We start from the raw sequence: 27,876 nt of genomic DNA on the forward strand, positions 1-27,876 counted from the left end.
TTTGGGGTTAAAAATATTTATTCTGTTGAGTTTTTATATTCTACATGCAGTTGGCATACAGCTTAAGTAAACAGTTAAAAGTTATATAGTGAAAAGGAAACCACACGGCATAAATATTTGAGGAGAAGGGGGCCGTACCTTCAGCTGCCTGGGCCCAAAGCTCTGGGTTTCCCTCCCTAAACCTACCTTCCTCTCTAGTTCTTTAAAAGGATTCTTAAAATCTATTTCATCGATAAAGTTTACCCTAAAATCATTATAGGTGGCTCAGTGTCTAATTTGGCATGTATAGTGCTCCCATGAAGTGCCTTGAGATGTCCTGTCACTAAAAGATGCTTTATAAATATAAGTTGTTGTTGAGAAAAGTTGCCTTTCAATGCAGGAAATCTTAGCTTAAAACTACCCTAACCTAGGGGAAAAGATTTGAATAGCCTGAAGCTTTGGCTGTTTATTAACAGTCTGGTATTCTGTATGTATCTAGTTTTTATGGGAGACTGCCACATGCAACTTTATCATTTCTCTCCACAACATGTTCAAAATTTTCTTTTAAATGAAAATTCTTGTAACTTTTGAATTGTTTAAAAATAGAAAGCTATACTGTATTTATCAAAGCTATGCCCTACAAAAGCTGTACACAATAAATCAAAAACATAGTTTGGTTCTTCATGCTTATATTGCCACTTTGAAGAGAATTTTAATGATATGGTGGAACCCCAAATCTGTTGGATGTACCCAATCTGGACATGATGTTGCTTTATATCATAATATGCAATTTCAAATCTGACTAAACACACTGTGTCCCTCTGATATATTTTAGTAAATGAAGCGGTTGTATTGGTATGGGGGGTAGAGACCATCATAGTGCCATTGACGCCATGACTCAACCTTTTCACGAGTCCTTTCATATTGCTCTATGGAATAGAAGAACAAAGGGATTAGATTGAAATTGCTCATTAGCCAACTAAAAACAATTATTTACCATCGCAGTGTTCCAGATTTATTTCCCCACATACAATAATTCTTTGTTTTTTGCAAGTCAAAGTTTATTGATTAGTCACAAGTAAGATTTACATTAACACTGCGATGAAGTTACTGTGAAAATCCTCCAGTCACCACACTCCAGTACCTATTTGGGTACACTGAGGGAGAATTTAGCATGGCCAACGCACTTAAGCACCAACGTCTTTTGGCCTGTAGGAAGAAACCGGAGCACCAGAAGAAATTCACACAGACAGGGAGACTGTGCAGACTCCACACAGGCAGTGACCCAAGCTGGAAATCGAACCTTGGTCCCTGGCGCTGTGAGGCAGCAGTGCTGACCACTGTGCTACTTCTACCAGCAGCACAAAGTGTTTATCTGGTAAATTTGTTGAACTTAATCAATGTATATTGTTGAATGGCTACCAGTGAAATAGCTTAACTTCTTCCAACATCTACAGTCACATCTCCTCATGTAGTGTACATTGGCAATACTTGTGAACATATAAATCAAACACCACAGCATACCATTCCAATGTAGAAGTAATTTGTACCAGAGTCTGAGTTGAATATTTTTTTTTACAATGGACAGCCATAATATGTGCCATCTGTTTTCAATAACCATTTGAAGCAAAGTGCTGTTTAAAGTAGCACTTCAAAAATCCCAGACATGGAACTGGAGAGTAAGATGGATGGTAAATATTGCACAAAGTAACAGTATGTATGAATCCACTTCATAGTCTGAATGACTATTATACACTTGCCTTCACAATGGGAACCCCTTCACTATTAAAACCATAAATTCACCATAAACCCTTAAATAATACTTATTTAGATTGTTTTTAAGATTAGATTTCAGTGAAGATTTGGTGCTTTGAGAATAAGCACGTTCCTGACAAACTGGTTAAATTCACTTGTCAGCATTGATAGCTGTAGATCTTACCTGCTCTGAAAATCTTATTTCGTATAACTGAACCTCATGTCATTGGGATTCCTGAGCTGCGCCTCCAATCTAGCATCCTCCAAGACCACCAATGTCCACCTTTATGAGCAGACTGGGAATGGAGGGATACAGAAGAATGGTCTAGTTGGACCAGTGAGTGGTGAAGGCTTGGAAGGCCGAAGGGCCTGTTTCCTGCGCTGTTTGGTTCTTTAGTATTGTACGTCCCCACATCATCTCAGCTTATCTTTGGCTAGTACCCCTCAACTGTGGTTTTGTTAGTTCCAGACTAAACTACTCCACCCTCCATAAACTTCACAGCTCATCCAAAAGTCTGGGAGCTGTACTGTAATCCAAGTTCTGTTCGGCCACTGTCCAACACCACCACGATTTTTAAATCCTCCTAGTTTTCCAATCCCTTCAAGGCTTCCCCCTTCCCTTCTGCTGTAATTTCCTTCAACCACACAATCCTCCAGAATCTATAATTCTAGTCTCTTGCACATCCTTGACCTTCATCATTCCACCATTGATAACTGTACTTTTGATTATCTCAGCCTTAAGCCTTCTATCCCTAAACTTCATAAGAAATAGGAGCAGGAGTAGGCCATCTGGCCCCTCTAGCCTGTTTTGCCATTCAATAAAATCATGGCTAGTCTGATTGTAACCTTAGATCCACTTCTCTGCCTGCCACCCTTGATTCCCTTGTTGATTAGAAATCTGTCTAACTCAACTTAAATATATTCAATGACCCAGTCTCCACTGCTCACCAGGAAGAGAATTCTAAACACAACCCTGTGAGAAGACATTTCTCCACATTTCCGTACTAAATGGGAGACGCTTTATTTTTAAACTGTGTCCCCCTAGTTGTAGAATCTCCCATGAGTCGAAACACTCCCAGAATCTATCCTGACAAGCCCCTTGGAATTGTGTATATCTCAGTAAGATATTGGGCGGGATTTTACAGCCTCGCTCGAGCGAGAGCCCGAGGTAAATGGACATTTTTGTTGTTCACTCCTTGCCCGCTCCGATTCAATGCCGGATGGGGCGGTAGAATTCTGGCACACACCTGATTCTTCTCAACTCCAGTGTGCATAAACCCAACCTGCTTAACCTCTCCTTCAGAACAATCCTTTCATCACAGGAATCAACTTAGTGAACCTTCTCTGAGCTGCTTCTGATGTGACTATGTACATGGTACTCCAGTGGCACAGTGGTTAGCACTGTTGCCTCATAGTGCCAGGTTCAATTCCTGACTTGGGTCACTGTCTCTGTGGAATCTGCATGTCCTCCCTGTATCTGTGTGGGTTTCCTTCAGGTGCTCTGGTTTCCTCCCACAGTTCGAAAGACGTGCTGGTTAGAATTGGCCGAATGTTACCCAGTGTTACCCGAACAGGCGTCAGAGTGTGGATTTTCACAGTAACTTCATTGCGGTGTTAATATAAGCCTACTTGAGATACTAATAAATAAACTTTAAAACTTAAACTTATGGTCTCACCAAAACCCTGTGCAGTTGTAGCAGAGCTTCCTTACTTTTTTCCTCCATTCCCCCTGCAATAAAAGCCAACACCTTTGCGGTACCTGTGTGCTAATCTTTTAAGATACAAAAGTCTGAGGTCACATACCAAGCAACTCAAGAACAGCTTCTTTCCTGCCGCTGTCAGACTTTTGAATGCACTTGCATTAATTTGATCTTTCTCTACTACACCCTAGCTGTGACTGTAACATTACATTCTGCACTCTCTCGTTTCCTTCTTTATGAACGGTATGCTCTGTCTACATAGTGTGCAAGAAACAATACTTTTCATTATATACTAATACATGTGACAATAATAAATCAAATCAAAAATCAAATGAAGGCACCCAGATCCCTCTCTACTGTAGCATGCTGCAGTCTCTCCATTTAATTCTGCTTTGCTATTCTCCCTGCCAAAGTAAATAATTTCACATTTTCCCACATGATATTCCATCTGCCTATTGTTAATATACTTGTAAAAGTTTTTACTGTCTGTTTTTTATGTTTAGTACCAGTTTTCTTCCTATCTATTTCTGCCTTCTATTTTTGTTTCATCATCCTTCGTTGGGTTCTAAAGATTTCCCAATCTTCTGTGTTATTACTAATTTTAAATGGAGGTTAATAAAGCCTTTGATAAGATTCCTCATGGCAGGCTGATACAGAAGATGAAATCATATGAGACCCAAAGTGAGCTGGTAAGATGGATACAAAACTGGTTTGGGCATAGAAAGTAGCAGTGGAAGGGAACTTTTCTAACTGGAGGTCTGTGACAAGTGGTGTTCCACTTGTTTAAGAAGGGTGGCAGGCAAAAGGCGGGGAATTATAGGCCGGTTAGTTTAACGTCTGTTGTAGGTAAAATGTTAGAATCCGTGGTCAAGGAGAAAATAGCGAGGCATCTTGAGGAGAATTGTTTGGTAGAGCAGACGCAGCACAGTTTCGTTAAAGGGAAGTCGTGTCTGACGAATTTATTGGAGTTCTATGAGGATGTGTCTAGGGCAGTGGATAGAGGAGAGCCGGTGGATGTGGTCTTCCTTGATTTTCAGAAGGCGTTTGACAAGGTGCCTCACAAGAGGTTATTACAGAAGGTCAGGGGGCATGGAGTTGGGGGTAGGGTGTTAGCGTGGATAGAGGATTGGCTGTCAAATAGGAGGCAGAGAGTGGGGGTCAATGGGTGCTATTCGGATTGGCGGTTGGTGACTAGTGGAGTGCCCCAGGGGTCGGTGCTGGGGCCTCAGCTATTTACCATTTATATAGATGATCTGGAGGAGGGAACCGAGTGTAGGGTGTCGAAATTTGCTGATGACACCAAAATTGGTGGAACGGCAAATTGTGCGGAGGGTGTGGAGAGTCTGCAGAAGGATCTAGATAGGCTGGGCGAATGGGCCAGGAACTGGCAAATGGAATTTAATGTTGGCAAATGTGAGGTTGTCCACTTTGATAGGAATAATGGTAGGAAGGACTATTACTTACGTGGCGAAAAACTGCAGCATGCGACGGTGCAGAGGGACCTCGGGATCCTTGTGCATGAGTCGCAAAAACCCAGCCTGCAGGTGCAGCAGGTGGTCAGGAAGGCGAATGGGATGCTGGCCTTCATAGCGAGGGGGATTGAATATAAAAGTAGGGAGGTCTTGCTGCAGCTGTATAGGGCATTGGTGAGGCCACAGCTGGAATACTGTGTGCAGTTTTGGTCGCCGCACTTACGCAAGGATATTTTGGCCTTGGAGGGAGTGCAGAGGAGGTTCACTAGGCTGATTCTGGAGTTGAGGGGGTTGACCTATGAGGAGAGGCTGAATAAACTAGGCTTGTACTCGTTAGAATTTAGAAGAATGAGGGGAGATCTCATTGAGACGTATAAGATGATGAATGGGATGGATAGGATAGAGGTGGAGAGGCTCTTCCCGCTCAGAAAGGACAGTAGGACTAGGGGGCACAGCCTCAAGATAAAGGGGGGGCAGTTTAGAACAGAGTTGAGGAGGAACTTCTTCACTCAAAGGGTGGTGAATCTCTGGAATTCTCTGCCCATTGAAGTGGTGGAGGCTGCCTCGCTAAATATTTTTAAAACATGGGTTGATAGGTTTTTGATAGGCGAGGGGATTAAGGGTTGTGGGGAGAGGGCGGGAATGTGGAACTGAGCCAAGACAGATCAGCCATGATCTTATTGAATGGTGGGGCAGGCTCGAGGGGCTAGATGGCCTACTCCTGCTCCTATTTCTTATGTTCTTATGTTCCACAAGGATCAGTGCTGGGGCCTCTTTTGTTTGTAATATATATAAATGAATAAATGACTTGGAGGAAAAAGTACATGGTACATTTGATACAGTTGATACAAAAATTGGGGGAGTAGCAGATAGGAGGATTGTCAGAGGATACAGCAGGATATCAATTGCTGGAGACCTGAGCTGGAAGATGGCAAATGGAATTTAACCCAGACAAATGTGAGGTGATGTGATTTGGAAAGTCTGTTGCAGAAGGAAAGTATACAGTAAATGGTAGAGTCCTTGGAAATATTAGCATACAGAGGGATCCAGGCGTGCAAATCCACAGATCCCTAAAGGTGGCATCTCAGGTGGTCAAGAAGTCGTATGGCATACTGGCCTCCATTGGTCGGGGCATTGAGTATAGGAATTGGAAAATCATGTCGCAGCTGTATAAGACTTTGGTTAGGCTACATTTGGAATATTGTGTATAATTCTGGTTGTCACACTGCCAGAAGGATTTTGATACATTGGAAAGATACAAAAGAGATTTACCAGGATGTTGCATTACAGAGGATGATGGATGTAGATTATGAAGAAAGGTTGAAAGACCTTGGATGAGGGGGTACTTGATAGAGGTTTACAAGATTATGACAGGCTTGGATAGAGTGGATAGTCAGTCTTTTTCCCAGGATTGAAGGATCAATCACTCGGGGTTGAAAGTGAGAAGGGGAATGTTTAAAAGAGATTTCAGGGGCAGGTTTTTCCACACAAAGTGTGGTGAATGCCTGGAATGTGCTGCTGGAGAATGTGGTGGTAGCAGATTCCAGAGTAACATTCAAGAGGCATTGGGATGGATACATGAATAGGCAGGGAACAGAGGGATATGAACCACATAGAGGCAAAGAAATATTAGCTTAGAGAGGCATCAGCGTCAGCACAGATTTGGTGGGCTGAAGGACCCATTCCTGTACTGTATTGTTCTTTGTTCTTTAGCATCACTGTATACATTTTCTTTAAATTTGATACCATCTTGAACTTTCTTAGTTAGTCACAGATGGTGCATCCTTCTTGTAGAGTCTTTCTTCCTCAATGTGGTTATGAAAGAGCTCCCTAAATAACTGCCACTGCTTCTCTACCATCTTACCTTTTAACCTATTTTCCCAGTCCACTTTAGCCAACTCCATGTTCACACCCTTGCAGTTGCCTTTATTTGAGTTCAAGACACTAATTGTAGGCCTACGTTTTCTACCATCAAACTGACCATGAAACTATCTCATGTTATGATCACTGTTGTCTGGAGGATCCCTTCCTATGAGATCACTAATTAATCCAAACTCATTAAGGGGTGGCACGGTAGCACAGTGGTTAGCACTGCTGCTACACAGCTTCAGAGTCCTGGCTCCAATTCCTGGCTCAGGGCACTGTCTGTGTGGAGTTTGCACATTCTCCTCATGTCTGCGTGGGTTTCCTCCCACAGTCCAAAGATGTGCGGGTTAAGCTGATTGGCCATGCTAAGAAATTGCCCCTTAGTGTCCAGGGATGCGTAGGTTAGAGGGATTAGTGGGTATAACATGTAGGGATAATGGGGTAGGGCCTGGGTGCGATTGTGTTCGGTGCAGACTTGAAAGACCTCTTTCTGCACTGTAAGGTTCTATGATTACTCATTATCAGGTCTAACATGACTTGCTTTCTGCTTGATTCCAGAAATATTGTTCCCAAATACTCTCTACGAACTCATCCTCCAGGTTATCTTTGCCAATTTAATTTTTCAAATCCAAATGAAGATTCAAATTGTGTGCAATTATTGCTGTATCTTTCTTATAAATCGACATTATTTCCTGATATATACCCTGTCCTACTGTGTAACTACTATTACGAAGTTTGTAAGTTTAAAGTTTATTTATTAGTGTCACAAGTTGGCTTACATTAACACTGCCATGAAGTTATTGTGAAAATCCCCTAGTTGTCACACTCCGGCACCTGTTTGAGTACACTGAGGGAGAATTTAGCATGACCAATCCATCTAACCAGCACATCTTTCGTACTGTGGGAGGAAACTGGAGCATCCAGGGGAAACCCACACAGACACGGGGAGAATGTGTAGGCCCCGCACAGACAGTGACCCAAGCCAGGAATCGAGCCTTGGTCCCTGGCACTGAGAGGCAGCAGTGTTAACCATTCTGCCACCATGCTGTCACCAGTGTTTTCCTTCCTGTGCTTTTTTTTTTAAATCTCCACCTAAACTGATTCTACATCTTGATTTTCTGAACCAAGATCATTTCTCACTACAGGGTTCATAATTGCATCCTTTATTAAAGGAGCTACTCTATCCCCTCCTCTTTCAGTCTTTAGAAAATGTCAGATACCCTTGAATATTCAGGTCCCAAACTTGTAACTACTTCTCTGTAATGGCTATCATATCATACAAATCTATTTAATTTATTCATCTTGTCATGAATGCAGTGAACATTCAGATAAAGAGCTTTTAATTCTGTCTTTTTACCATTTTTTCATTTCTTGGTTTGATTGTTTCCTGGTTTGATTGTTCTGTGCCTTCCAGTGATTTTCACTACTTGTACTATTGCCTTGTCCTTCCTCTTCAACCTTCCAAATTTCCGCTCACAAAAACCCTCCATCCCACCCCCACTCTGCCACTCCATCTTTCTCTCCTTCAAGATGCTTTTCAAATCAATTTTTTGGTCAAACTGCCCTGATATTTTGTGAATGTGAACCGGCAAGATTTTCATCCTGGGACATTTTACTACATTAAAAGCATTGTACAGATGCAAGTTCACATGTGAGATTTATTTTAAAATATTGTTGACTGAAGTTCTACTTTATTTATTTTTCTATATATATTTAGACAGCCTGGGGATGCCCAGGCTAGTTTAATCTAGATCAGACACATGATGATACATCAGCAGGGTCTCAAGCTCCAGTACGGAGCTTCAATTCTTTGTACCTGCTTCACTCCATCAAGCCAACTTAAACCAATTTCTGCACCCCATATATTCAGAACAAGGATAGAAAAATGTTATCTGCTGCAAGAAACTGGGGCCTTGAATAAATAGATCTTCTCTGTGTAATGTTGGATTTGCTAAATAGCATTGATTGTCTGACAAGAGGATTTCTAAACACTTTGACTTGTAAACAGTCCTACTTCAGTTGAAACTCCTAAGCTGGTAGGATAACATCATGTGCGCCCCTTTAAAGTAAAGTTTATTTATTAGTGTCACAAGTAAGGCTTACATTAACACTGCAATGAAGTTACTGTGAAATTCCCCTAGTCACCACCGTCTGGCGCCTGTTCAGGTCAATGAACCTAAGCAGCAAGTCTTTCAGGATATGGGAGGAAACTGGAGCACCCGGAGGAAACCCACATAGACACGGGGAGAATGTGCGAACTCCACACAGACAGTGACCCAAGCTGGGAATCGAACCTGGGTACCTGGCGCTCTGAAGCAGCAGTGTTAACCACTGTGTCACCATAGAGATTAATAGAAAGGGCCAAGATATGACTCTCAACACGATGTAACCTATAAAGCTGACCTCAGGCAGGGTGTCAAATAGCCCTGGGAGGGACAGGGTGGGTGCAGTTTAACCACCCTGACAGTTTGAGTAACTTTCGTATATCCAGTTCTCAGAAAGGTTTGGAGAGATGATTGACATTCCAGCCCCTGGAAAGAGGGTACATTAGTAAGTGCTGAGGCAGTGCCCATCAGCAGTCACCTTCTTTAGGAGGAAGATTGGAACACTTCAGCTACAGAACAGAACGCTGCTATCACACGCTCCTCAGATCAGCAAGCTCTGTACCATCTGTTCATCCTCTGGAATCTGTAAACCACTCTCAACGGTTGCAGAAGGAGGCCTTTTGGCCCATCGGATCTGCACCAACCACAATCCCATCCCGTAACCCCACGTATTTACCCTGCTAATCCCCCTGACTCGAGGGTCGATTTATCATGGCCAATCAACCTAACCCTTACATCATTGGACTGTGGGAGAAAACCGGAGCACCCGGAGGAAACTCACGCAGACACAGGGAGAACGTGCAAACTCCACAGAGACAGCCACCTGTGGTAGAACTGAACCTCGGTCCCTGGCTCTGCGAGGCAGCAATGCTAACCACTGTGCCACTCTATCATCCCTATATTAACTGTGTGGAAAATCACACAAATGGAACCAATTTCAAACACACAATTTTTCTGCAGTTGACTGTAAATTCGACCACTATGTTCAAAGACCTTGCTAATTCAGTGGTTACTTTGAGCAGAATAGCACAGTTGCACAAAAAGTTGCTGCACAAACAACTGTGGAGAGTAAAACATGATCTCACGGTAAATTGGCGATGACATTTAAAAGGTGGGGCATGGCGGGGGCTGTGAGCAGAAGTGAGATCCTTCCATGCAGTTAAGAAAAGAAAATCAAACAGAAGTTCAATGCAAACCAAGGTCAAGCACTTTATGGCAATTAGTTACACAGTGGCCACAGTGGAAATTCTGAGCTGGAAATCATTGTAACATAGAGAGGTTTAAAGGAAAATTAGCAATGGTAAGAATTTTGTATTTTTTAATTAACTGTACAAATATTTTAGAAGGTCTCAAAAGACCGGGTTAAAGCCCAACAGGTTATTTGGAATCACGAGCTTTGGGAGCGCTGCTGTTCTGTCAGGTGAGATTATTCACTCACCTGATGTGGGTGCTCCGAAAGTTCGCGATTCCAAATAAACCTGTTGGACTTTAACCCAGTATTGTGAGACTTCTTACTGTGCGCACCCCAGTCCAACACCGGCACCTCCACCTCATCTTCATTTCACATTTGCTCCGATTTTACTTATCATCCAGAGTTTCTCTGAGTCCTTACCGTCCTGTTCCTCTTCAACAAAATTCTCCCATTCATTCAGCTGCTCCTCGTGGTATTCCTTCCTTCGTTCGTCAGCCGCAAGCCTTTGTCTGTTCTCAGCTGCAAGACAGATAGGTTTTCAACATGTTTTGAGGTTCATGTCTTTGCCACTGCACATATTTCAAATGTAATTGATTGCAGCGATTATCTAACTTTTTAATCAAAGCCCAGTATGAGATGATTTTGCTGCAGCCAATTCAGATAGTTAATCAATGCTAAAATTAACTTAAATCTGGCCTATATATCTTTAATTGAGCTGGTGAACTTTTAACTTTCTGATGCAAAATTTCTCAGGCAAAATTTATTACAAAGTGATTATAAAATATAGCAGGTTATGAAAAAGTACAAAACATGCAGACGTGGGTAGTGGGCGGTGATGTTACTGGACTAGTGATCCAGAGGTATCGACTAAGCCAACTAGTAGAAATTTAATTAATATATCTGGAATGAAATAAAAAGCTAGCCTCAGTAGTGAATAGTTTCTGATCATAAAACTACTGGGTTTTTACAAAAATACAATCACGTTCAATAATGTTCTACAGAGAAGGAACTCAGACATCTACACGTGACCCCAGGCTCCCAGCAATGTGACTGTCTTGGGAGTTACCGTTGACCAGAAACTGAACTGAACAAGCCATATAAATACCGAGGCTACCACAGCAGGTCAGACGCTGGAAATTCTGCGGCTGGTAATTTTACATCTGCTTAAATAGTTACTGTTGCTTGGAAACATACTTCCAATTTACACATTTTAAACAAACAAGACAAGGAGTGAAAATAAATCTGATCGCTCCCCCCACAGCATAACGTTAAAGGTTTTCGGTAAAATTTATTTAAAGCACCGCAAATAATTTGCAAACTCAGTTTCGAGGTAAACCACAGGGGACACCGGGTGTTGTACCCATGGGCTGTTAAAATGTGTATTTGTATACAATTCAGTCTGACTCGTAAAGAACCAGGAACTTTCCCATCGGAAGGGATAGGTTATCCCATTCCACTGCTGTCAGCCGTCATTCAGTTCAGGTTACACTGGCAGAACCTGAAAGCAGGTTCCCCGAACAATCCACCCAAGTGTCTAAACATAGTCCCAAAGGACTGGTTAGGGTGCATTGGCCGTGCTCCCTTAGTGTACCCGAACAGGTGCCAGAGTGTGGCGACTAGGGGATTTTCACAGTAACTTCATTGCAGTGTTGATGTCAGCTCTCTTGTGACACTAATAAATAAACTTAAAACTTTCAACCTAAGGATTGCAATAAAACTGAAGGAAAAACATATTTCAGAAGGAAAACAGCCAATGAGGGTGGTATTATTAAAATGGCTCTCAACAATAGCAGCATCCAATTGTAGCTAAATTACTAGCACCTTTCTGTACATCTAAGGCACACCTCAAATCACCGGTATTGTGGATTGTAACGGCAGATTTGATGTGACAAATAGCTTATTGGTTGACTGACAGTGGGCACTTTCCTTTATAACCAACAACAGCTCATAGTCACCATAATCCTGAATGACCATAGGCTGCTGTCCACTTTGAGGGGGAGAGCTGACTGGTGGCAATTTAACCTGAGGGTCGCCACACCTCAGGAAAGGGGCAAGGTTAAGAAGGTGCAGCCTTCATGAATAACCTCAGCTGGTACGGGAGTTGAACCTGTGCCCATTGGCGTTGTTCTGCATCACTAACAAGCCATCCAGCTGAGCGACCTAACTGATTCATAGCGTTGACTTGAACAGCATCTCAGACCCCCTGCGCTCAGTAGAGGATGAGCAGAATGGGCAAAGAAAAGTTAGAAAATTCAGTAGAAATGCTGAATAGGTTAAAATAATAGGAAGCTCCTCAAACCTCCTGCAGTTTACCCCAAAACTGAGTTTGCAAAATATTGTGGTGCTTTAAATAAATTTTACTGAAAACTTTTAACAGTGGCATGGTGCCACAGTGGTTAGCACTGCTGCCTCACAGCGCCAGGGACTTGGGTTCAATTCCCATCCTGGGTCACTGTCTGTGTGGAGTTTGCACATTCTCCCCATGTCTGCTTGGGTTTTCTCCAGGAGCTCCAGTTTCCTCCCACAGTCCAAAGATGCGTGGGTCAGGTTGATTGGCCATGGTAAATTGCCGTTTAGTGTCAGGGGGACTAGCAGAGTAAATATGTGGGGATACAGGGATAGGGGCTGGGTGGGAGTGTGGCCAATGCAGACTCAATGGGCTGAATGACCTCCTGCACTGTAGGGATTCTAAGATGTCTCACAGCACCAGGTTAAAGCCCAACAGGTTTATTTGGTATCACGAGTTTTCAGAGTGTTGCTCCTTCATTGTTCACTTACCTGATGAAGGAGCAGTGCTCTGAAAGCTCGTGTTACCAAAAAAAAACCTGTTGGACTTTAACCTGGTGTTGTGAGACTTCTTACTGTGCCCACCTCAGGCTGACACCGGCATCTCCACAACCTGTCTGCAAGAAAGCTCCAGCCTGCTTGTTAATGTTGGCTGTAGGTCACAAACGATTGCCAGAATCTTTGTGTATCTTGGCAGCATTCAGGACATGGTTAGGGGCACCCTTCTGTGTGTGGGTAATGGATCTGATAATCGTGCCCACTTTCCCGAGATTGGAAACCAATGTTGCCCTTTCAGACAGTGGCAGGAATGGCCCCTGGCCAATAGCAGCAGCGCAGCTGAAATAAAGATTGGAAGTGCAGCGTGGGGTTGAGCTGGATGCAGAGATTCGCGCGCTGGCGGGAGCTCGATGGAAGTTTCCAACGGTCTCCGTGGTCTCCGTCTGTTGACACGTTTACCGAATTAGGCAGCTTCAAATCAACTCCAGCATGTTTCTTATTCATCCACTCACAAAACAAAGTCTCAAAATAAAGTGCCATTTGACTATAAGTAATCAAAATTCCCTTTTGTCTAAATCATTCCAGATTATAACAAAGAACAACACAGCACGGGAAACAGGCCCTTCGGCCCAATGAGCCCGCGCTGCCATTTTAACACTGTGAGTCCCCTCTTCCGCCCATGACCCTTGTCTACGTTTACGGCACTCCACATTATGGCACATTACGGTTAACAAAATACTTAAAAGTTAAAGAAACATAATCAACATTAACAGTCTCACAACATTTATTAAAACCTAAAGTTTTCTGATGTATCCAAAGACACTTTCAGGTTACATCTACCGAGCGAGACTTTCCAAAAAGAGATTAAACCAATATTTCTGATCATACACAAAGAGTCAATTATTAGGAATTAGATTAATCCAGAGGCCAAAATAGTCAGGATCCTAATCATTTTAATTTCCAGGAGTGTACTTTCTCCTGGGAATGTGCATTTGTTCAGCAGTGAATCAAATGTCATTAAATTGTAACGGATGGGCTTTCTACTGGAAAATGGCACAAAGAGCAGGCTGGATTCTTTCTATTTACAGCCACTTTCATTATTAAAATATACGGAGGGAGTGAAATTGTTTTTTGTCAGTTACACCAAATGAGCAGTATCATCACAGGTGGCAGGGGTACAACAGGCGGCGAGTGACAGGTGTGTAACAGGCGGCGAGTGACAGGTGTGTAACAGGCGGCGAGTGACAGGTGTGTAACAGGCGGCGAGTGACAGGTGTGTAACAGGCGGCGAGTGACAGGTGTGTAACAGGCGGCGAGTGACAGGTGTGTAACAGGCGGCGAGTGACAGGTGTGTAACAGGCGGCGAGTGACAGGTGTGTAACAGGCGGCGAGTGACAGGTGTGTAACAGGCGGCGAGTGACAGGTGTGTAACAGGCGGCGAGTGACAGGTGTGTAACAGGCGGCGAGTGACAGGTGTGTAACAGGCGGCGAGTGACAGGTGTGTAACAGGCGGCGAGTGACAGGTGTGTAACAGGCGGCGAGTGACAGGTGTGTAACAGGCGGCGAGTGACAGGTGTGTAACAGGCGGCGAGTGACAGGTGTGTAACAGGCGGCGAGTGACAGGTGTGTAACAGGCGGCGAGTGACAGGTGTGTAACAGGCGGCGAGTGACAGGTGTGTAACAGGCGGCGAGTGACAGGTGTGTAACAGGCGGCGAGTGACAGGTGTGTAACAGGCGGCGAGTGACAGGTGTGTAACAGGCGGCGAGTGACAGGTGTGTAACAGGCGGCGAGTGACAGGTGTGTAACAGGCGGCGAGTGACAGGTGTGTAACAGGCGGCGAGTGACAGGTGTGTAACAGGCGGCGAGTGACAGGTGTGTAACAGGCGGCGAGTGACAGGTGTGTAACAGGCGGCGAGTGACAGGTGTGTAACAGGCGGCGAGTGACAGGTGTGTAACAGGCGGCGAGTGACAGGTGTGTAACAGGCGGCGAGTGACAGGTGTGTAACAGGCGGCGAGTGACAGGTGTGTAACAGGCGGCGAGTGACAGGTGTGTAACAGGCGGCGAGTGACAGGTGTGTAACAGGCGGCGAGTGACAGGTGTGTAACAGGCGGCGAGTGACAGGTGTGTAACAGGCGGCGAGTGACAGGTGTGTAACAGGCGGCGAGTGACAGGTGTGTAACAGGCGGCGAGTGACAGGTGTGTAACAGGCGGCGAGTGACAGGTGTGTAACAGGCGGCGAGTGACAGGTGTGTAACAGGCGGCGAGTGACAGGTGTGTAACAGGCGGCGAGTGACAGGTGTGTAACAGGCGGCGAGTGACAGGTGTGTAACAGGCGGCGAGTGACAGGTGTGTAACAGGCGGCGAGTGACAGGTGTGTAACAGGCGGCGAGTGACAGGTGTGTAACAGGCGGCGAGTGACAGGTGTGTAACAGGCGGCGAGTGACAGGTGTGTAACAGGCGGCGAGTGACAGGTGTGTAACAGGCGGCGAGTGACAGGTGTGTAACAGGCGGCGAGTGACAGGTGTGTAACAGGCGGCGAGTGACAGGTGTGTAACAGGCGGCGAGTGACAGGTGTGTAACAGGCGGCGAGTGACAGGTGTGTAACAGGCGGCGAGTGACAGGTGTGTAACAGGCGGCGAGTGACAGGTGTGTAACAGGCGGCGAGTGACAGGTGTGTAACAGGCGGCGAGTGACAGGTGTGTAACAGGCGGCGAGTGACAGGTGTGTAACAGGCGGCGAGTGACAGGTGTGTAACAGGCGGCGAGTGACAGGTGTGTAACAGGCGGCGAGTGACAGGTGTGTAACAGGCGGCGAGTGACAGGTGTGTAACAGGCGGCGAGTGACAGGTGTGTAACAGGCGGCGAGTGACAGGTGTGTAACAGGCAGCGTTGTATAACAGGCGGCAGGGTGACGGGCGGCGGGTGTACGACGGGCGGCGGGTGGCGGGCGTACGACGGGCGGCGGGCGTACGACGGGCGGCGTGCAACAGGCGGCGGGCGTGCAACAGGTGGCGGGTGACAGGTGTATAACAGGCGGTGGGTGACAGGTGTATAACAGACAGCGGATGACAGATATGTAACAGGCAGCGGTGTATGACAGGCAGTGGGTGACAGGTGTATAACAGGCGGTGGGTGACAGGTGTATAACAGGCGGTGGGTGACAGGTGTATAACAGGCGGTGGGTGACAGGTGTATAACAGGTGGTGGGTGACAGGTGTATAACAGACAGCGGATGACAGATATGTAACAGGCAGCGGTGTATGACAGGCAGCGGGTGACAGGTGTATAACAGGCAGCGGGTGACAGGTGTATAACAGGCAGCGGGTGACAGGTGTATAACAGGCAGCGGGTGACAGGTGTATAACAGGCAGCGGGTGACAGGTGTGTAACAGGCAGCGGTGTATAACAGGCGGTGGGTGACAGGTGTATAACAGGCAGCCAGTTTACTACTATCTGCTGCTAATATCGAAGAGAAATTAATTTTTTCAGTATCGATCTGATCACCGTGAGTCAGTATTTGATACCCAGCTCTAATTGTTCTGGAGAAGGTGGTGAGTCACCTTTTTGAAATACTGCAGTCCAGGTGGTTTAGATGAAGTTACAGTGCTATAATGGAGGGAGTTTGTTAGTGACTTGATACAACTGAGTATCTTACTCGGCTATTTCAGAGGGCAGGGAATGTTACTGATCCCTAATCACCCTTAAACCGAATGATTGGATTTTCAACTTCAGAGTGGTTATGAATTAACCACATTGCTGTGGCTCTGGAGTCACATGTAGGCCAGACCAGGTAAGGATGGCAGATTTCCTTCCCTAAAGGGTATTAATGAACCAGACGGGTTTGTGTGACAATTCAATAGTTTCATGATGATTATTAATGAGATATTTATTAATACTCAAATTTTCCATCTGCCCTTCGAACTCATTTCTCCAAAGCCTTAATGTGTAGATTACTAACCCAGTAATAACATCAGCATTCACCCATACACTGGTGTGTAAAGACTGCGCACTGACATTTCAATTAGATTGTAAAACTTCAACTAAACCAAAAGTAGTTGCCTCAATTCCAATCAGTTTGGTTACTTAGTTTACTGTCAAGCACTATAAGCCCAAAAGCTCTGGTTTCCTTCCATAGTCCAAAGATGTGCAGGTTAGGGTGGACAGGTCATGGTGAATGTATGGGGTTACAGGGATAGGATGAGTGTTGTGCCAGGGTAAGATGCTCTTTTGGAGAGTCGGTGCAGACTTGATGGGCTGAATGGCCTCCTTCTGCACTGTAGAGATTCTCTGAATCAATAAGTCATTGTTCGATTGATCTCTAGCTTACTGACTCCCAACATCCTTTACTGCGCAACATTTGGAATTCCTCTCCCAGTATTTCTTTCCTCCTATTTCATTCAGTTGGTACTGGATTGACCTCTGAGTCAGAAGATACAGGTTCAGATTTCACGGTGAAGTAAAGCAAATAGTCCAGGTTTGGCAGCACACGGGCTATGTTTGGCAGTGTCTTTTTTCTGGATGCAATATTAAATCCTGGCCTGGTCTGCCTGCTCACTGGTGTAAAGTGATCCCTACAGTTGAAGAATAGGGAATTCTGTTGGTGTGGTGGCCGGAATTCCTGACTCAACCAAAGTTACCCAATGGAAACGATCTGCTCATTCCTTCTCTTCTATTTGGTGGGGCCCTGGTTGCAGAAGGATGGTTGACATTGCGTTTTCAAAGTAATTCTTTGTCTACAAAAGATCAGGCGTTTAAATGGTCCGATCATACATTAAGCTGATCTTTGTCTTCACCCCCATCTGTCACTGCAACACTATATTCTGCATCTCTTTTCCTTCTCGCTTATGAACAGTATGCTTTGTCCGGATAGCGCGCAAGTAGCAATACTTTCCACTGTATCCCAATACATGTGACAATAATAAATCAAATCAATTCAAAAATTCCTCAGACTATCCTGAATCATAGAATCATATAGCACAGGAGAGACCCTTCAGCCCATCCAGTCTGTACTGAAACACAGAAACACCTGTACTCCCACCTAATCCTACCTGCCAGCACTTGGCCCCACATGGGGGAAACCTATTTTAAAATAAAGGTTTTGGACACCTCAATTTCATAACATCGTTGTCTTGGAAATGATTAAGATTTTACAATGGTAAAAGTGTGTACAGGTTTTACTCAGGATACTGCCCAGGCCAGTAACTATATTAATGCAGCTAAACCTTTTGCATCCTACTTCAACCCATTTAATGTAAAGAGCTTTTTTTGCTTTATTTTCAAAATATTTGGACGTTTTATGCATGACATAACCAAAAGGAAAGTTTCCAACAGTAACGCAAACTGCAATCATTTATTCAGATACAGTTCCACTTGCCCAGCCCCCAGGTGGACTTTCACAGCCAGTGCTGCTGACTGACAGGACCAGAGACCAATGGACAATGGTATTTTTATATAACAGCAGCAAGACGTTTCACAGAACCTGCTCTGTGCACCGGGTGTAGCAGGGAATGAGCAGACAGAGGGGGTGAGGGGAATGGGGGGGGGCGGTTAAAGGTTTAACATGAAGGGATTGAGCTCCAGGGGATCTTTGGGGTAGTCTTGACTTGTCAAGCCCTTTAAACAGGGGCTACTGATGGAAGTTCTTGGATGTCAATGTCTGGAACAGACCCTAAGGGATGAACATGTCACCAGCATGTCCTGTACCTCCCAGAACAGCCCCACTGAAACTCTCACTCCTACACTCAGGAAGAAACAATTTCTAATAGCCCAGGTCATGATGCACATTCGGCAGATATTCATGTACGTGACGCAGGTTTTAATTTTCTTATCTGGATTTGAAAATAGAAGCAGTCTGGTCTACAGTTTTACCACAAAAGGTGAATCATTAAACACCAACTTGTTCAGAATTTACAACCCCGGCGCCAAGAGAAACATCAAACTCCCACTCTGAAAATATTCGCCTACTTAGAATATTCGAGGATCTGCTTTATCACCAGCCTTTATTTCTAAGTTTCCAAAAACCCTCCCAGAAAGTGGAGAGGCAGAGAATAAACACATAGAGAGGCCACTCATTTCTGGCTCTGTTTCCAACGAGTGGGTGATTGATGAGTTTAAAGGGGGTGAGGTTACTCAGCACCTCTCCCGGGGCTCCCTCCCCTCTCTCTGAGCTGTGTGGACACTCACCCATTATTTCAGCCCTGGATTTGGGAGAGCGTCTGGTCCGCCGCTTGAAGAAATTGGAGGCGTCTGCTTCAGACACGAAAACCTGCTTCTTCATCCCTGCAGAATCAATAAAGACACTTTCATTGCTGAATATAAAGGTGGCTTTGTACTTTCACTCAGTATAAGAAATGCTCCTTACGTTCCTGTTCCTCTGCTTTCTTATCTGTGTCCACAGGGACGGCAGCGCCTTCACACTCCTTCAGAGCTACAGGTTAGAGAGGGGTGGGGAACACAGAAAAGGTCATTATCCTGTTAATGACAGGCACATTATAGAGCTGTCTCACTTGTTTAACACAGTGGGGGCTGAAAGGATTCTCAGTCGAGATTGAGAATAACTCACTGAGGAGCTGGGAGTGATTTTCCAGAACAGATTAACTGCAAAATATGCTGGAATCTGAAACAATCCCATCACAGATTGTCAGATTTTTTTTTAAAAATGAACCCATTAAATAGAAATAATCCAATTAATTCCCCTGGAATTAACAACCAGGGAAGGTAAATGATTGTTAGCGAGGAACTCCCATTGTTTGCAGAATTTAGATCAATTTCCTTTTCGTTTTTTAAAAAAAGTTTCCTTTTAGTAATGCGTTGATGCAAAATCCCATTAAGTAAAAAGGGTTAGCTGTTCGGAATCTAGTGGATATTTCAGACACCCACCCCCCCAGAGGAGGAATCATTTCCCCCCCTTCTTGGGGAAATGTATCTGCAGTGATCCACATTTTTCCCCCATCCGATAGCGAAGGGACCCAGCCACGGTTAAAAATCACCGAATCGCAGGATGCTCGACTTATTCTCCAAGCAGGAGGGCAGATGAAAAGATCTATTACTTACTGGCCAGGATGAAGGCAGCAGCGAGGCTGGAAAGGAACAAGACCTGTTTCCATTTCATTTCTGCAGAGGTGCTGCTGCTGCTCAGAATGGTGAGTTGGGCAAAGTTTCTGAGTTGCAATGCTGAAATTCCACATGTGTTAGAGGGAGGGACAGGCTTCTGGCATTTCAATCCCAACAGGGGGTTAGGGAGGGGGCGGGATCCTGGCTTCTGAGCACCTTTATCTCCAGAGTCAGGGGAGGAAGGGGTTTGGCTCTGAGGGAAGACATCAAAAACCACAAGTACATTTCATAGAATATTGAGAATAAATGGCCAGTGTCAAATATATATTTCAGATGTGATCCAGAAACACAGCAAACTGGATCCATGCCCAGTTCACCCTGTCCCGACACAGAGAGAGAGAGAATACTGAGCTGTGAGTTTGTTAAAAGGGCAAATACCAAACCGTATCAAAAAATCCCCAGAAAGAGGGAATTGACAATTCTTCACTAAATCAGCAGCACAACACCAGGTTTGAGTAATGGGCAGCACAGTGGTTAGCACTGCTGCCTCACAGCACCAGGGACCTGGGTTCAATTCCCAGCTTGGGTCACTGTATGTGGAGTCTGCACGTTCTCCCCGTGTCTGCCTGGGTTTCCTCCTACAGTCCAAAAGACATGCATTGGTCATACTAAAATCTCCCTCAGTGTACCCAAACAGGTGCCGGAATGTGGCAGCGAGAGGATTTTCACAGTAACTTCATTGCAGTGTTAATGTAAGCCAGATTGACACCAATAATAAACTTTAATCTTTGATTCAGTGACTTCCTGGACAGTTTAATATTATTGCAAAATAGCAACATCATAAATTACTTCTTTATTCATGGAACATGGGCATCACTGGCTGGCCAGTATTTATTGCCCATCCCTAGTTGCCCAAAGGCAGTTGAGAATCAATCACATTGGCTCTGGAATCACATGTTGGCCAGACTGGGTAAGGACAGCAGATTTCCTTCCCTAAAGAACATTAGTGAGGCAGATGGGTCTTTCCAACATTTGGCAATGGTTTCATGGTCATCAGTAGATTCTTGATTCCAGATATATTTAATTGAATTCAAATTCCATCACTAGCCATGGTGGGATTCGAACTCAGATTCCCAGAGCAATATCCTATTAGAACAGAGTTGAGGAGGAACTTCTTCACTCAAAGAGTGGTGAATCTCTGGAATTCTCTGCCCATTGAAGCGGTGGAGGCTACCTCGTTGAATATATTTAAGTCACGGGTAGATAGATTTCTCATAGACAAGGGAATTAAGGGTTATGGGGAGAAAGCGGGAAAGTGGAACTGATCCACTTCAGATCAGCCATGATCTTATTGAATGGTGGGGCAGGCTCGAGGGGCTAGATGGCCTACTCCTACTCCTATTTTTATGTTCTTATATCCTGAGTCTCAAGATTAATAGACCAGTGATAATACCACTAGGCTGCTGCTTCTCTCTTTAATCTGATAAAGACTCAAATGCCCCAAAACAAATATTATACCAAACAAAAGTGCTGTAAAGTCTCAGTTGGTCTGACTGCATCTGTGGAGAGGGAGTAGAACCAATGTTTAGTCTAGACTAGATGACCTTCCATCAGAACTGTCAGACCTGCTGAGATTTTCCAGCATTTTCTGTTTTTCTTTCTGATTCCAGCACCTGCAGTATTTTGCATTTATCGTATTATGCCAAATAGACTGTGTTTGTCTTTCAAGTATTCCCCTTCACATTGATAGATATGGCTATCAATATTCACATCTATAATATGCACAGTGAGTTGGTGAGAATTTGATGGTGGATAAATTCATTTCACAATAATGCCTCCAGTTAATTTTCCCCAGCTCAAGAGAGTGGTTATTGCAGCTCTCGGTTCAAGTAGCCTCAAGGTGATTAATACCAATTCCATTTTCTTTCCCTCTAAACCAAACTGAGAATACAAAGTGTTTTCTTAAATGGATCCTTCTCAAACACCTACAGGCTTTCATCTTCTGGAAAGCAGATTTTTAAAAATATTCTCTCACTCTGAATCCATCCAAACGTGATCTGGATGCACAGAGGTCCTGAGCATTTCAATTACTTTTTTTAAACTTTTTTTAATTGCAGAAGCAAAACAAACTTCGATCAAAGTCTCGCACTCAAACTGAACTCTTCGTGGACAAAGAGAAGTGAGATTGGGGGAATGGAACTTTTACCTTCAGAAACTTATTTCAAATCCAGCCTCTGTTTGATCTTCAGAAGGGCAATGGGTTTGTGCAGTTTTCTTGCTTGTCTGTGTATGAAAGAGAAAGTGTCATTCTGGAGTGTGGGGAGATGATGGCTATTCCACCAGGAAGCAGGAGGTATTCAATGAATGCATCTGGAGAGTCAATTAGCATCTATTTTACAAAATAACTTTGTTATCCATTATCATTTCTCCCCTGGATTATTATCTCTGAAGGAAGAATGTGCAGAGTTGGGGCGGGCAAGGGGAAGGCGGCGAGAGGCACTAGATGAATTGCACCTTCAGGATCCCACACACGTTGGGGCACAAGGTCTCCATTAGCTCAGTTGGCTGGATGGCTGGGTTGCGATGCAGAGTGATGCCAACAGCATGGGTTCTATTCCTGTACTGGCTGTGGGTCCTGCCTTCTCAACCTTGCCCCTTGCCCGAAGTGTGGTGATCATCAGGTTAAATCATCACCAGTCAGCTCTCCCCCTAAAAGGGGAAAGCAGCTTGTGGTCACTGGGACTTTGATGACTTTCATTTCATTTGGATACTGATGGGGCCTCCAGAGTCCCACAGCTTCCTCTGGTCTCACAGTGAGGGGTGGAGAGCCTTCCTGTCTGTAGCTCCCACTCACCCTCCAAACTGACCACCTCCTGTAAACTTTGCTGGCGAAGTGAGCTCTGTGGGAACACAGGAATGATCTGGCTGTTATCTTACCTCAGCCTGTTAACTCTGTTCCTCTCTCTCCACAGATGCCAGACCTGCTAAGTTTTTCCAGCATTTTCTGGTTTTATTTCACAATCCTGACATTGGCAGATTTGTAAGACTTTTGTAGCCTTGTCCAGTGGCCAGGTCTTGTAATCTGAGCGTGTTGAACTGTAGCTTTCATTTTGATCACCTCTGTTACCCTCCCAGTTGTTAAACACAATCCAACTCTTGTTTCCCACCAGGACATCTTGGAGATGAAAGGGTGAGTCAGTCAGCTCCATATCCTAGAACAATGTTACAAGTTCCTGGGACAAGATGCCTGTCTGTCATTGTGTTTACAAGATGTAGAAAGACTCAAAAAGAAAAGTGAGCAACACAAAACTAATGATTATTTTAGTAGGTTAGGGTGCTATGTAAATACAATGTCAAATTGGTAATCCAGAGGCCCAGATTAATGCTGCAGGGACACGGATTCTAATCCCAACCACAGCAGCTGATGGGATTTAAACTGAATTAATAAATCTGATTGAAAGCTAGAGTCAGTAATGGTGACCATTGATTGTTGTAAAAACCCATCTAATTCACTAATGTTCTTTAGGGAAGGAAATCTGCTGTCCTTACCTGGTCCATTACCATCATAGTCTTCTAGTTACTGGCTTGTCAGTGACACTGTCAGGGCCCTGTGTACTGAGTGAACATCTGTGTACCAACCATCTGTGTACCGACTGACTGTCTGTGTACCCACCATTTGTGTACTGACTGACCATCTGTGTACTGGCTGACCCTCTGTGTACCAACTGATCATCCAATGGATCGTTTGTTGCACAAATGTGCATTTTATACGCCATGAGGACTATCCAGGAATAAAAAAGGAAGGGTAAAGCATGGCTGCTGGATAAGGTGAAGTGCGTTAAGATTCGGATGGAGAGAGGGAAGGAGAACTGGAACGAGGGAATAGAGTTACTGAAGGAAATTTATGAATTGGGATACAGCCAATGGAGGAAAGTTGGAGCGGATGGAGAGTACGGTGAAAGTTAGTGAAGGAATTGTAGAGTGATTTGAGCAGCTGAATTCTGGCCTCACTAAACACACATATTGAATTTGTATAGCGTCCACTTCCTGCTCCGCAGACACGAGAATAGTTTAGCCGTGGAAGCAAAACTGGCAGTGGTAAATTTGCTGCATTATTTTAAGGAAACCAAAATATGTGGGAAAAATGTATTTGCTTTCCAAGCATTCCAATAACCTGTTTGTTTTTGTGGTGGCTGAGGTATAAATATTGGCAAAACACCCTGGGTCTCTAACATTCACCTGGGCAGACAAATGAGCACAGTAAGAAGTCTTACAACACCAGGTTAAAGTCCAAAGACAAATGAGCCTCAGTTTTAATACCCCACCTGAAAGACACCAAAAATACATCACTGAAATGTCAGCCTGGAATTCTGCTCACCAATCCTGTGAATCAAGTCAAACTACAGGGGAACACTGAATGAATTAATTGCAAATCTACCTACAGATAAAGTTCAATCTGATCTCACGCCCACCCTCTCAGCAGCCAATGGCAATGATACACAACTGGAGTAACAGCACAAACTTAGGGAATTCTGGGTGGCACAGTGGCACAGCAGCTGGCACTGCAGCCTCACAGCGCCAGGGAACTGGGTTCACTTCCCGGCTTGGGTCGCCGTCTATGCGGAGTTTGCACATTCTGTGTCTGCGTGGGTTTCCTCCGGGTGCTCCGGTTTCCTCCTACAAGTCTGAAAGACATGCTGGTTAGGTGCATTGGCCATGCTAAATTCTCCCTCAGTGTACAGGTGCTGGAATGCAGCAACTCGGGGATTTTCGCAGTAGCTTCATTGCGGTGTTAATGTAAGCCTACTTGTGACACTAATAAATAAACTTAAAATCCTAATTTTTACCCACACAAATAACAGGGGAGAAATTTCTCCCACCAGCACTTAAAACCAAGGAAAAGTTAAAGTGATCATTATGCCTTTGTTTATTGTTTGGAAATTTGTAAAAATCATTTGTAAAACTTCTCATCGTAGAGTAATAGAGGTTTACAGCCTTTGGTCCAACTTGTCCACGCTGCCCTTTTTTTTTAAAACCCCTAAGCTAATCCCAATTGCCCACATTTGGCCCATATCCCTCTATACCCATCTTACCCCTGTAACCATCTAAATGCTCTTTAAAAGACAAAATTGTACCTGCCTCTACTCCTACCTCTGGCAGCTTGTTCCAGACACACACTGTGTGAAAAAATTGCCCCTCTGGACATTTTTGTATCTCTCCCCTCTTACCTTAAACCTTTACCCTCTAGTTTTAGGCTCCCCTTTTGGGAAAAGATATTGACTATCTAGCTGACCTGTGCACCTCATTATTTTATAAATCTCTATAAGATCATCCCTCAGCCTCCTACGCTCCAAAGAAAAAAGTCCCAGTCTATCCAGCCTGTCCTTATAACTTTAATCATCAAGTCCCAGTAGCATCCTAGTAAATCTTTTCTGCACTCTTTCTAGTTTAATAATATTCTTTCTATAATAGGGTGACCAGAATTGCACACAGTATTCCACGTGTGGCCTTACCAATGTCAACAAGACATTTCGCCTCCTGTATTCAATGTTCTCATCGGTGAAACCAAGCATGCCGATTGCCTTCTTCACCACTCTGTCCACCTGTGACTCCACTTTCAAGGAGCTATGAACATGTACTCCTAGATCTCTTTGGTCTGTAACTCTCCCCAACGCCCTATCATTAACTAAGTAAGTTCTGCCCTGGTTCAATCTACCAAAATGCATCACCTCACATTTGTCTAAACTAAATTCCACCTGCCATTCGTCAGCCCACTGGCCCAATTGATCAAGATCCCATTGCAGTTGGAGATAATGTTCTCCATTGTCCACTATGCCATCAATCTTAGCATCATCTGCTAAACTTATTAACCTTCCCCCCAAATTCTCAGCCAAATCATTAACATAAATAACAAATATCAGTGGACCCAGCACTGATCCCTGGGGCACACTGCTGGTCACAGGCCACCAGTTTGAAAAACAACTCTCTACAACCACCCTCTGGCTTCTGTGAAGAAGCCAATTTTGTATCCATTTAGACACCTCACCCTGGATCCTGTGAGATTTAACCTTATGCAAAGCAGTACCCTGTCAAAGGCCTTGCTAAAGTCCATGTAGACAACATCAACTGCACTGCCCTCATCTACCTTCTTGGTTACCCCTTCAAAAAACTCAATCAAATTTATGAGGCATGATCTTCTACTCACAAAGCCACACTGACTGTCAACTGACTAATCAGTACTTGTGTCTCTAAATGTCTGTAGCTCCTGCCTCTCAAAATACCTTCCAACAACTTACCCACCATAGATTTGGTTTGAAATCAGTTTTGTAATAATTCCTTTCTTTATATCATTGAATTCTTTACCTAAATTGAAACATCAGCAACTACTTTCCAACTCTTGATTACTTGCTTCTATAGGTGTGTAATTTGTGTGCTGAGGTCAGATCGAGCCATAGAGATATGCAGCACAGGGTGAAAAAGTTGCCCCTCAGGTTCCTTTTAAATCTTTCCCCTCTCACCTTTAACCTTTGCCCTCTCATTTTGGACTCCCCTCCCCTGGGGAAAAGACCTTGACTGGTCACCTTATCTATGCCCCTTGTAACTTTATAAAACTCTATAATGTCTCCCCTTATCCTTCTACACCTCAGGGAAAGAAGTCCCAGCCTATCCAGCCTCTCCTTATAATTCAATCCTTCCAGTTCCAGTAACATCCTTGTAAATCTTTTTTGCGTCCTTTCCAGTTTAATAACATCCTTCCTATAGCAGGGCGACCAAACTTATATGCAGTCCTTCAAATGCGGCTGTACTAATGTCTTGTACAGTCATAACATAACTTCCCAACTCCTGTACTCAATGCCCTGACCGATGAAGGCCACCCTGTCTACTTGTGATGCTGCTTTCAAGAAACTATATATCTGCATCCCTAGGTCACTCAGTTTGACAACACCCTACCATTAACTGTGTAAGTCCTGCCTTGGTTTGTCTTACCAAAATGCAACACCTCGCATTTATCTAAATTAAACTCCTTCTGCCATTCCTTGGCCCAGTTGATCAAGATTTTGTTGTATTCTTAGATAACCTTCTTCACTGTCCGCTACACCACCAATGTTGGTGTCATCTGCAAATTTACTAACCATGCCTCCTATTTCCTCATCCAAATCATTTATATAACTGACAAACAACAGTTTTAAAATTTATTTATTAGTGTCACAAGTAGATTGGGAAAATCCCCTAGTCACCACGCTCCAGCATCTGTCAGTACACTGAGGGAGTTTAGTATGGCCAATACACCTAACAGCATGTCTTTCAGAGTGTGGGAGAAGACCAGAACATCTGGAGGAAACCCATGCAGACAAGGGGAGAAAGTACAGATTCCGCACAGACAGTGACCCAAGCCGGGAATCAAACCCAGGTCCCTGGTGCTACCGTGGGCCCAGCACCATTCCCTGTGGCCTTGTTCCATCCATCACTTGTCAGTGGCCAAAGCTAGACTTCACCCTCCCACCTGCTCCCTCCAGTTCTGCAACAAATAAATAAACTTACCTAAAATTACATGCAAAATCAAATTTTAATCCTTTCTTTTAAATGTTTAGCTCCATTTAATTCCTGACAGAAAAATAGTCACTGCCTTTATTCAAATCTAATCACAAATAAGAAGTTTACTTTGAAAATAATTGCTCAAAATTTGCTTTAATTTGATCTGCAAAGGATGAACCCTATTGTTATACTAGTAACATTTCAGTTGATACAGTAGCTGTAACATATATAACTCAATCCCCAGCAGCAAGCTATTCAGAACACAAAACCTTAGATGAACCCACCTTCAACATTCCATCTCGCTCCCACTTAAACAGGCCACAGTTGCTAGAAAGAAACAGAAGAGATTATAATTGAGTTAGAACATAGAACATAGAGCACTACAGCACAAACAGGCCCTTCGGCCCACGAGTTGCACCGATCACATCAACAC

The 27,876-nt window shown here is 44.1% G+C and overlaps 1 protein-coding gene across 1 annotated transcript; it reads right to left on the reverse strand.

The window, feature by feature from the left end:
- Positions 1–27,770, reverse strand: ucmaa (upper zone of growth plate and cartilage matrix associated a). The gene is made up of 6 exons (XM_080207750.1): positions 27,728–27,770; positions 19,908–20,160; positions 19,216–19,281; positions 19,038–19,133; positions 10,490–10,588; positions 1–908 (listed from the first exon to the last, which is right to left on the reverse strand). The coding sequence occupies exons 1-6, from the start codon at positions 27,734–27,736 to the stop codon at positions 811–813; spliced, it is 621 nt and encodes a 206-aa protein (XP_080063876.1). The 5' UTR covers positions 27,737–27,770; the 3' UTR covers positions 1–810.
- Between the last annotated feature and the right edge of the window lie 106 nt (positions 27,771–27,876).

This window comes from Carcharhinus amblyrhynchos, chromosome 19, assembly GCF_965287045.1.
Source record: "Carcharhinus amblyrhynchos chromosome 19, sCarAmb.v2.hapA, whole genome shotgun sequence".
Lineage (NCBI taxonomy): Eukaryota > Metazoa > Chordata > Chondrichthyes > Carcharhiniformes > Carcharhinidae > Carcharhinus > Carcharhinus amblyrhynchos.